The 12,035-nt window shown below is 44.4% G+C and overlaps 1 protein-coding gene across 1 annotated transcript in view; it reads left to right on the forward strand.

The window, feature by feature from the left end:
- LOC117052021 overlaps window positions 1-10,489 on the forward strand; it is a 27,760-nt gene extending 17,271 nt beyond the window's left edge. Inside the window, exons 7-10 of the mRNA XM_033158747.1 lie at window positions 5,712-5,828; window positions 7,569-7,793; window positions 8,849-8,986; window positions 10,137-10,489. Coding sequence (XP_033014638.1) covers window positions 5,712-5,828; window positions 7,569-7,793; window positions 8,849-8,986; window positions 10,137-10,345 — 689 coding nt within the window. The 3' untranslated portion in view covers window positions 10,346-10,489. The remainder of the gene's footprint in view (window positions 1-5,711; window positions 5,829-7,568; window positions 7,794-8,848; window positions 8,987-10,136) is intronic.
- Window positions 10,490-12,035: the final 1,546 nt, after the last annotated feature.

Here is a 12,035-nt window from a genome sequence, read left to right on the forward strand (position 1 = left end):
GAAACTTGATACCCTATGCCTACTTCCACTATGATTGGTTTCATTTTTAAACTGGCTCTAGATTCAGAATTGACTCATGAACAAAGGATTATTTTTTTGAAGTTAGAATTGCTAAATCAGAAATTAATTTTGCTGAACCAGGATGTTGAGGAGAAGTTATATCCCACAGGAAAGACTTATGAGAATTTGGTTAATTTGGAAGGAAACCTTGGCAGGGAACTTGAGGGAATTTTTGAGAAACAAAGTACAATGACTATGCAACTCCGAGACGAAGGAAAATCCTGTTGGGGTGAGAGACCCAGGATTAGAAAACAACTTATATCCAATTTCTGGGGTGAGAGCCCAGGAATGATGGGGAGAAGATTTGTGAATCTACAACTAGAAGATGACTGGAATTATGAAATGGAGATGCTGGAAGGTGATGATCCGTGTACCCTGAAGTACCCTGCAAGGACTTTTTGGACTGTGTCTGGACCTGTGGATTTATGGAAAGACAAAGAGAGGACATTCTGGACATTGTTGTTGGAGAGAGATGGAGAAATGTCTGGGGGGAGACCCCGAGATGGCGGAGGAAAATGGCTAGAAAAGGGATAGGGTGAGAATATTTTAAATACAACTGGGATGGCCCACCATGGTACCCTGAAGTCAGTGTTAAGATTTTAAGAATTTGAACTAGTGAAGAGATATGTGAATGTTTAATTAGCAGCAGTTTAAGTGAAATAAGATATAAGATTTGAGTTAAGAAGTAATAAGATGTATTTTGAAGTAAAAGTAAATATTAAGAAGTTTGTTTAGATTTTTTGGATTGATTTGAATTTTAGAAGTTATTAAAATAAATCAGAATTGGAACCAAAGGAGAGAAAACGGGGGAAGTCACCCCACCTAGATTCAAACAAGAATTTTTTTTTTTTGTCTCATAAGCAAGAAAAAGAATATTGGTGTTCTTAGTGGTGGTTTGTATTTGTTTTTTTTATTATGTTTTGAATGTTGTGCATGTGTTGTTTTATGTGTTTTGTTGTTCTTTGTTTTGAAAAAACCAATAAAATCTTTATTAAAAAAAAAGAAATGTATGTTTTTAGGACCCATTATTTCTTTCTTCCAACAAATCCTTATATTTACCCCAAGTTCCTTCCATATTTACCTTCTTCACAGTAATGATTTCGATAGGTGATAGCCATTTAGGTGTTTTTGGTTCTAATTTTGTTTTTTGTTTTTCCCAAACTCTCAAAAGTAATATTTTAATAATACGGGTATTAAAACCTTTCTGCATTTTCAATTTATCTTTCCCCAGTATGCATGCTCCCTCCAGATCCAATAATTCTTGATTTTCTAGCATGATCCAGTCTTTCAAGCATAAAAGGCAGACAGCGTCATAATATAAATTTAGATCTGGCAGGGCTAATCCTCCCCTATTTTTGATGTCAATTAGTAATTTACCGTATATTCTAATCCTAGCTGGTTTATTATTCCAAATAAATTTTATTAAATCTTTTCTCCATTGTTTAAAATGCTCTGACCCTGTTGCCATAATTGGTAACATCTGAAATAAATATAACATTCTAGGCAATATGTTCATTTTAATGGCCGCAATTTTCCCTAATAATGACAGATTTAATCTTCTCCAAATATCCAAATCTCTTTTTATTTCTTTCCATGTATTTGTATAATTATCTCTAAATAAATTATTTGTATTATTAGTGATCCAAATACCAAGATATTTTACCGTATTTACTACTTTCAACCCCACCTCTTTCTGCAGCTGTTCATTTTCTCCCCCTGCTAAATTTTTAGTTAACATATTAGTTTTATTCCTGTTCAAATCAAATCCTGCTAATTTTCCAAATTCTATAATTCTTTTCAGAGTTTGAGGTATATTCTCTAGTGGCTCCTCCACCGTAATTATAACATCATCTGAAAATGCCTTAGTTTTGTATATATTTCCCCAATTTTAATTCCTTTAATATTTTCATCATTCCATATTTTCCAACAAAAATTCAAGAACCAAAATAAATAAAAGTCCACCACATATGATAGAAGGTACCCTCAGCCTCATTGCACCCCTTGATTCCATGCCAAGGGAGACACCCTCCTGCCTCCAAGTGTTGTGATGACTTAGGTACTATTGCTTTAAGGGAAACAGAATCTTAGCGGCTTAGACGACAGTTACTGAAGGTAGACTGAACATCGGCTTTAACATGGAGTGCATTGTGTTCAGCAGGATTAAGCTATGATCAATCCATCCTTCCAGCTGTTCGGTTATTCCTGCTGATGGCGTGTACCTGAACGCAACATCCACTCATCAACAGGTACGTACCTAGAAGTTGACCAGGTTGGCCCCTGCCAAGGATTCAGGCAGGGTTGTCTTAAGCCCAGCTGGCGCCCTGGTGCAAAGATCCCTCCGGCGCCCCTCACGCTCCGCTGGGCAGGGTTAGGCGCGGTGGGCAGCCCGAGGGCACAGTGCAGCAGGCGGGGACGCCGGGCAGGGCCAGGCTGCGGACGCGGAGATGCCGTCAGCAAGCCTTCCATTGGCGTGGCAGCCAGGGCGTGTGCGCATGAGTGTGCAAGTGAAGCCCGCGCACAGTGCAGCACCCTGGAGCAGCGCCGCTGCCACCGCTGCTATCGGCTGGGTCCGGATTGGCTGAGCTGCCCGGAGAATGGCGGGTCCGGGGCTGAGAAACGGGAATTTCTGCTCCAGGGTGACTGGGTGGGGAAGGAGTGTCGGGGCGGGGAAGGAGGAGGCAGCAGCAGCGGGTGCAAAATGAGAAGCCGGAGGTGGAGGCACAGCAGGGGCGCATTCAGGCAGGGCGAAGGCAGCAGCGGGGCGGAGCTCAGAGGAGCTGAGGCGGAGGCGGGGGAGGGAGCTTGCCTCTGCCCTTGCGCACTCCTCCGAAAGAAAGAGGGGCTCTTCTGGACTTAGAAGGAGAGAGGAGGGCTCCCTCTTTCTCATACCAGAGCGCCCCTGAAGTACTGGTAGTCCAAGGGAAGAGAGGACAGGTTTTCCAAGCTCCTTTTCTCTCCCCACAAGGGTGGCGCTGCCGGCGGGGCTGGGGGGCGGAGGCTGCTGGCGGGGGTGGAGGGCGGAGGCACCCTCCAGGCCCTGGCGCCCTGGTGCGTTGCGCCACTAGCCTCAATGGCTAAGACGGCCATGGATTCAGGCCCCAGGGGTGTGTGTGCAAAAATCACACCTCTCGACTCTGCTTCAGAGTGGCTAGGAGCCTGCCTGCCTGTGCACTCTCTGGGCCATTCCTGTGCTCCTCTGGGCAGCCAGGCAATCTCCTCTGGGTGCCTTGGTGGAGGAATCCTCACCCCAGCTGCCCAATCCACCAGGGGGCACAACACTTGCCCTGCCCCAGGTGCCAGCAACCCATTATACTCTGCTAAGGTGTTGGCTGACTTTTTCTTTTTCTTGCTGTCCTTACAGGCCCTTAGAGCCAGAGTATTTGATTCACCTTGGTGACAGCTTCTCTTGATTTCCCATCACCATGCAGGATCTCCTGGAATTCTTCTTCTTTTTCGCCCTCCTTACAACAGGTAAGGAAGGGCAGCTCACTCACTGGAAATTTATTCCACTGCGGTAGCTGGGGTCAGATGCAAGCTGGTTTCATGAAACTGGTAGAGGCATAAGATGGAAGGCGCTCACAAGTACTTTTGAAATACTTTTAAATTTGAATTTAAAAAAGAAATGGTGTGGAAAGCAATTTTTGCGAGCAATTTTTAAACTAAAGAAACCAAGAAGCATGATCCTATTCAAAAAAGAGATGCAAATTGCACATTTTTCAACAGCTTCAATCTATTAGGTCCCATTTTCACTTGCCTGTACATAGCATGTTAAAATAAATAAAAAAGAGTCCAGTAGCACCGTAGAGATCAAGTAAGTTTGTTCTGGGTATAAACTTTTGTGTGCATCCACACTTCTTCAGATATCGTGCATGCACATGAAAGCTTATACCCCAAACAAACTTAGTTGGTCTCTAAGGTGCTACTGGACACTTTTTAAATTATTTCGACTGTGTCAGACCAACATGGCTACCTACCTGAATATAGCATGTTAATTTATACATTATTGCTGTGCATTATTTTCTGAAAAATGTGTGCAGAGGTGCACCTGCATTGTACAAATTTTTCATATGCTGTAGCAGACCCTCCAAGTGTCCCTATTTTCCAGGGACAGTCCCAGATTTAGAGAAGCTGTCCTGGTTTCTGATTTGATCCCAGAATGTCCTCCTTTTCTTTAGGATGTCCCTATTTTCATTGGAGAAATGTTGGAGAGTCTGGAGTTATCCAAAGCTCGAGCAGTCTGAAGGCAATCCTGTATAGGGAAGATTTTTTTTTTTAAAAAAGTTTAATGTTTGATTATGTTTTTATATACGTTGGAAGCTGCCCAGCGTGCTGGGGCAACCCAGTAAGATGTTTGGGGTATAAATAGTAAAAATATCATTATGAAATGGGACATCCCTATTTTCAAAGGAGAAATGTTCAAAGGAGGGTGTTACTGTGTCCACCCACGACTTAACAGAGGGTATGCTGTAGAAACGGGACGTGGATAGCGCTGTGGTCTAAACCACACATCCTAGGGCTTGCCAATCAGAAGGTCGGTGTTGTTCAGTCCCTGCTCCTGCCAACCTAGCAGTTCGAAAGCACGTCAAAGTGCAAGTAGATAAATAGGTACTGCTCCGGCGGGAAGGTAAACAGCGAAGAGGCTTAGACATGCTGGCCACATGACCCAGAAGCTGTACGCTGGCTCCCTCGGCCTATAGAGTGAGATGAGCGCCGCAACCCTAGAGTCATCCGCAACTGGACCTAACGGTCAGGGTTCCCTTTGGCTGTAGACTCAGCATTTTACCCTGTCTTTTGATTGTAAATTGAGGGATACTTTTGGGAGAAGAAAAGGTTAAGGAGTAAACCCTACAACAAATTCCAAGTGGAGTTCCTAAGACAGTTGGAAGGCATTTTGTACGCCTCCTTTTGGCAACTCCTACAGCAAAGTTGGTGCCATGTGTATTCTCTGATTTCCTTTGGACCACATCAGTGAGGCCAAGAGGAGGATCTCCATACACACTGCCCAGGCTTCAGCCATGTAGGTCACTTCAGTGCTGCTAATGCAGCAAAAACAACGCAAGAGGCAGCACTTACGAGTTACCAGTTTCTGCAGCCCCAGCAGGTGCTGTGATTCTCCACTGGTTTGACTTCACCCCTGAAAGTACACTCCATTGCCTCTCAAGACAGGTCAATGCCCAACAACAACAAGAAATGGTTTTAACCGATTTGCATATATAGTTTCATTTTTAAATTGTATTTTATCTACAACATGGATCAGAGAATACAATTTGCACAATGAAAAATAGCAGTATAATGAACACAGTTCCCTAAGATGAATAGTCAAGGAGTTTCAGAAGATGGGAACAAAATTATTATTATTATTTGGTTTACTTCCTCCCCTTCACACCAAGGTTTACAGGGCAGGTTACAACGATTTAAAACACAACATGAATCGTAGTATCATAGAACTGTAGAGTTGGGAGGGACCCCAAGGGTCATCCAGTCCAACCCCCTGTGATTCAGGGATCCCAACCAAAGCACCCATGACAGATGACCAGCCAACCTCTGCTAAAAAACCTCCAATGAAGGAGGTTTGAAATAAAGAATAATCAACTGAATAGGGTGAGTCATTAAAAAATGGCCTCTCAGCCCCCTGCTTTTCCTTCTTCCAGGTGCTTCTTTAGAGTGTGAGATTTGTTCGAGCGCTGGCACCCACTGTACCGGACCTAAGAAGACCTGCCCTCTGGAGAAAAATACCTGCATGGTCGCATACACTGAAAATACTGTAGGTGAGTGGGAGAGAGATTATTGAAGCAGAAGAGGAGTCAGATCATCGGTGCATTTGGCTCAGCACTGTCTATGCTGGCTGGTCCCATGACCTCAGACAGGGAATCCCTCTCCCAGTCTTTCCTGGAGATGGCAGGGATTGAACCTGGGATGTTCTGCATCCACAGCAGGTGTTCTAACATTAAGCTATGGCCTTTGCCATGATGGCAGAGGGCAAAGGACAGGATCAGTCAAAGTCACTTACTACTAGTATTATATGGGCCCTCCGCCTTGTTAATTAACTCTAGCAAACCACCCCAGTGAACAAACTACAGTGGTACCTCAAGTTACAAATGCCTCAGGTTACAAACGCTTCAGGTTACAAATTCCGCTAATCTGGAAGAGTTACCTCGAGTTGAGACCTTTGCCCCAGGATGAGAATGGAAATCGTGTGCTGGCGGTGCAGCGGCAGCAAGAGGCCCCATTTAAGAACAGTTTCAGGTTAAGAACGGACCTCCGGAACGAAGGTACCACTGTAATTGAATCATGCCTTCAATCTGACACAAAGATGATTTAAGGGTCAATTAAGTGTAGCTGCTCTGCTTTAATAGTGGGTTTCAGTGGGTTTGATGCTACACTATAGGGTGCCACAAGAACCCATTGCTACCAGATTCCAAGCAACAAATAGAGCAGCCGGCCTCTTAGAAAATGAAGAATAGAAGGTGCCTTACAGCACCCAGATTGGATCAGACATTTGTTCGAGGAAGATTAGGCTTCAGCACCAAGATGTATAATAAATAGCCAGTTCCTCAAATCCAGTCACATCCTGAAGTGACTAACAGACAAAATCCAAAACAGCATAGGACTATGCTGGAGGAAAAGACAATACTATCAAAAGAATTTTAAGAAGGATCAATAATGTTGCATGTTTCTTAGCTTTACCAAACCCAGCCTACAGCCTTGCAGGCAGCCATGAAGGCTGTATAGGTCTTTGCAATATGACTTTCTTTTTTAATCAACCAGTATTTATTGATATTTTTGATGATGTTTTTATGGATGCTTTTGCCAATTTGCTTTTAATGTTGTCTATCATTTATCACCTTTGTATATTATAATGAAAGTGTGGATTACAAATAAATGAACAAACAAACCAATATTTTGGACAACAGCTCCCATCAGCACCAGCCACAATGGCCTATGGGCAGAGATGGTGGGGAACTGTGGTCCACAATATCTCAAGGTGACTGTGCTCGTCTGCCCCTGTTTCAAGGAATGAACTAACTCTGGGAATCATTTGTAGGAGTTTTTAAATCATTTCCCTTCTCTCCCCACTCAGATTAAGAAATCTTAAGAACTAAAGGAAATAAATACAGAAAAATCAATTGTGCATTTTATTATGAATTGGCCAGAACAATTTTCACTCCTTTGGGAAAATATAACACAACATGCTACATTTGGAAGATACTATATCCTTCTCTGTTGTAGAAATGTGGAGAAATGAATAAGATTCGGAAAAGGGAGAGAAGCCAAAATTGACATATTCGCACCATTCCTAATCTTTCCATCATCCTTCTAAACACAACCCTGCTCGTCATCTTGATGGCTGAATAAAATGGAACACAGTCTGGCATGCTGGTTTAAGGTGTTGGATTATGGCTGGGGAGACCGATGAAGCTCATTGGGTGACCTTGGCCCAGTCTCACAGACTAACCAATCCTGAGGATGGAATGGGGTGAACCATGTCAGCTGACATGCATTCCTAGGAGGAAAGGTGGGAAGCAAAGGTGGTAAAATTAAATTAACCATCTCCCTTCCCCCTCCATCTTCCATTGCAGATGGAAAAAACGAACATACTATAGACAAAGACTGTGTAACTGCTGACATCTGTACCAGTACCCCCATTGAGTTGTACTTTGGACCTGGAAGAGTCATGAGGATAATTGTGTACTGTTGCATCGAAAGTTTGTGCCCAGAAATTGAATCCAAATGTAGGTATATAATGCGGTTGGGGGCTGGCTCCTCTCCCCAATCTTCTTCCCTCGCCATGTCCTTCCTTCCACCTGTTCCTTAAAGCCAGGCATACACATGTGACGTGAGCACGTCGTGTGGCATGCACACATGACATGAGCATGTCCCACAGCCCTGGCCCCATCAATTGCAGGGGCAAGCCAGTGCCCCATAGTCTCTGATTCTTGCCGTATGGTCTGTAAATGTGGAAGTGGCCTTTAACCTTCAAAGTTACTAGCTGCCTTCCCCATGAATATATCTCACCCCTTTCAAAACCCACCTTGAAGGTAGATATAATTAGCCGTGCTTTGGCCCAGTAGTGGCCTGTGCCACTTGGGACCTGCAGGGAGTGGAAAGCAGAGAGTTATGGTCCTGTTCCTTCTCACTGCTGAGTTCTACAAGCGGCAACGCTGAGAATAAGGAGGAGGAAGCTGCCACAGCCAGTTCCACCTACTGGTGTAAGCGGGAAGGTTGGCAAATGGTAGATGGCTGAAGGCTGAAAGAGTTTGGTCAGGCAGCATGCACTCTCTCTACAACCAGGGCCGGGCTGTCTATGAAGAAACGTAAAGCTACCACCTGGGTCGGCGGGATCCACAGGGGCAGCAAAACCCAATGTAGATTTTCCTTTCCCCCTTGTTCCCGATCTAGATACTGTACAGTGGCCCCCCGCTAGACGAAAACAATTCGTTCTACGAGTGTCTTCATAGAGCGAATTTTTCGTCTAGCGAAGCGGCAATGCAGAGCGGAGGTTTTCACGATGAAAAAAAATTTCTTTTCCCGTCTTGCGAGGCAGCCCCATTGACATTTTCGTCTTGCGGGGCAGCCTTCCGCTAGCGAATGCCGTTCGTCTAGCGAGTTTTTCGTCTAGCGAGGCATTCGTCTAGCGGGGCACCACTGTATTCCCTGGTGGAGATGGGTGCACCATTTTGTGGCTCCCTGTAAGGTGCCGAAACGTCTTGGGCCGGTCCTGTCCACAGTTGTAAACAACCGAGCTGCCTCCTCCAAATCCTTAAGCATTTCCACACCTTGCTTTCAGTTCCACCGATTGAAACCAGAATGAACGGAAAGCAGTGCCCTGCCTGCCACATGTGGTCGGACACGTGCAAAGAAGAGATGGTGAACTGTACAGGACACAACGTGTACTGCTTTGACGTGTCTTCGCATTCACATGCCCGTAAGCGCTGCCCCAGACATTGCATCCCTTGAAGCCCACATCCTCCCCACCAATTTTCTAGGTTATGTATCATCATCATCTTCTTCTTTGGCGATCACTCATAACCAAGTAAGATTGTCTTCCATAAACACGGTTTTAACAATGAGTCTGTAAGTGACTGTGGAGGCCAATTCTGGATCCACACGTCTTTCCATAGTGGGAACATTGGTTTCCGGGCGGGAGTTGGTCACAGTGTGGATTTACCAAGTGTGCCTTCCTCTTAGCACGTTTCTCCCTTGTGTCCTGAGTTCGAGTGTCTTCAAAGCCCATGACACCTTTGCTAAAGGCTGTTCTCCAATCGGGGTGCTCGCAGGCTGGTGTTTCCCAGTTGTCGGTTTTATACTACATTTTTATAGATTTGCCTTGAGACAGTCTTTAAACCTCTTTTTTAGACCACCAGCATTATACTTTCCATTTTTAAGTTTGGAATAGAGAGTAGTTGCTTTGGAAGATGATATCATCACATAATCACCACATATAATCTGAGCCATGCTGAGTTCGGAGGAACAAGCAGACTGCCACTATTCACTTCCATAAGATGTGGGTTTTTTAAAAATAAAAAATACCCACCTCTTATCTTCTGAGTTAAATCGCACAGGCTTCTTCTTTCAGCTGTTTCTCACGTAAAAGCTTTGGTTGCATATTGTTAGAAAGCTGCCTGCCAAAATTTGCATCGTGCTAATTTTTGCTATGCTGTTCCCCAACCCAGGAATGTCTACGAAAATGCATTTATTGGGGGTAAACCATGCAAGAAGAAATATGCATATTAGTAAAAATCACATACAAAATGCATTCTATTAGGTAAATCTTCAAAATACAGAAAGGTGTATATTTGGCAAAAATCGCCTACAACCCAGTGTATATTGGAGGAAAGACTGAAATGGTGATGAGTTTTCATGGGGAATATTTCATGGGGAAAATAGCAATCTGATGTGCAAATGTGGAGAACTGAATTTAAGACTGGAAAAATGAGGAACTGAGATGGACTGATTTGCTCATCCTTACACTGGACCATCATCGAGCTCCGCTATCCAGAAAAAACATGCGATTTGGAGAATAGCTGAAAGCCGTTATGATTCCCATAATCCCCTCTCTTCTCTTCCATTTCCAGAAGCAAACAGTGTGGACCGAACCATGAAAGGCTGTACTACTAGGTCTGTGTGTTCCTCAATAAGAAGTGGCCGCAGTCCCATTGTGGGAAATTCTGATCTGATTAGGAGGGCGACATGCATTCCAGAGGTTTCTCAGGGATCTCGATGCTCTGGCCTTCTCCTACCAACCTTCTCTGGGCTCCTCCTGCTCTTGAAGATCCTCGTGTAAAGGGACCTGCATGGGATTGTATCAGCTCTGCCTTCAATCAAGCCTTCTATCTATCTATAGGCGACTTTTCCCCACTTCAATTGCGCCTTCCAGATGGATTTTCTCTGATTCACTGAGTGAAAATAAACCTCAGGTTGAAATCAATTGCGATTGGAATTGGGGTTTTTTCTTCTCCTTTATATGTAAAAAATGTATCCTTCAGGTATACTGGGCCGAGGCCGTTTAGAACTTTAAAGGTCAGCACCAACACTTTGAATTGTGCTTGGAAACGTACTGGGAGCCAATGTAGGTCTTTCAGGACCGGTGTTATATGGTCTCGGTGGTCACTCCCAGTCACCAGTCTAGCTGCCGCATTCTGGATTAATTGTATGCCACCATTGCAGTCCATGACAGTGCCATCTAGTGAATACGCATAGAATGATTTCAATGGAAGAACGATCTCACTGATAAGAAGCACTAACAACAATTCACTTTACTGGAGCAGTTATACCATATCAAGCAAATTATTAGCTTAGGGCTCAGGGTTCAAAGAGCCCTGTTTTAGTTTTGGCTGCTGCTGCTTTTTAAATTTTTAAACCTCACCTCAAGCAAAATTAAAGGTTGTAATTCAACTTTGTCAATTGCTACAACACTATAAAATGATCACAAAAAGCATTAATTATACCAGTTCTTTTTTTCTAAAAAAGAAGAATGTTTAGGGGTACTCTCATTTTGACTCAAGGAAAACACCATTTTATAGGCCACCATCAGGGGCAGCAACAGAACTGACGATTCACCATGCTAGAGAAGAAACTTAATTTTTTCTTCTTCTCCTGTTAGATTCACAAAAGGGGTATGTGTACCCCTGTGTCCCCGTCAGAAAAAAGTGCTGAATTATACATTACTGCCATGTTGGCTCATTTAGAGTTCCCAGTCGATATCTAACTCTACTTCCTCAGATGTTTTCAAGCAGAGGTTGGATGGCCATCTGTCATGGATGCTTTTGCTGAGATTCCTGCATTGCAGGGGGTTGGACTAGATGACCCTTGGTGTACCTTCCAACTCTACAATCCTATGATTCTAACTGCCACAGTGGCTCATTAAAAGTCTTCAGTCAATATACCCTGTCCATAAGCATTATCTCAATGTTGATGGCATTCAGTGGCGAAGCTGCATGCTCCGACACCAGGGGCGGACAGCAGACGGGGGCATGGCTGATGTGCGTCCTGTGGGCGTGGCACGTCGCCCGTGGGGGCATAGTGTGTGTCCCAGGGGCATGGCATGCCACCCGCAGGGGCGTGGCATGCGTCCTGGGAGCGTAGCGGGCTGCCTGCAGGGTGTGGTGCCCGCCGCATGTCCAGGGTATGTGTGGCCGCGATGGTACCCCCCTCCCTGATGGTGCCGAGGGGAGTGCGCTCCCCCGCTCCCCGTTCCTCCGCCAGTGATGGCATTAAAATGTTTTTTATTAATAAAAGGAAAAGAAGGAGACAAAATAGTGCCAAAAGTATCTTTTTGGGGAATGCCTTTGACTACTCGATGTGTGAGGTGTTCTGACAGAGCTACCGATATGTTCCAGATACTGTTAACCTAAGCCTCAACTGGTCTATTAAGCTTCCTTCCATTGCTGGGCAATAACCAGCTTGGCTGCTGTGAACAAGGTGGAAATAAATTCTTTAGATTTGAGAGTAGAATTTGGAATCACCTCTGGCTT

The sequence above is a fragment of the Lacerta agilis genome, chromosome 8 (genome assembly GCF_009819535.1).
Source record: "Lacerta agilis isolate rLacAgi1 chromosome 8, rLacAgi1.pri, whole genome shotgun sequence".
Classification (NCBI taxonomy): Eukaryota; Metazoa; Chordata; class Lepidosauria; order Squamata; family Lacertidae; genus Lacerta; species Lacerta agilis.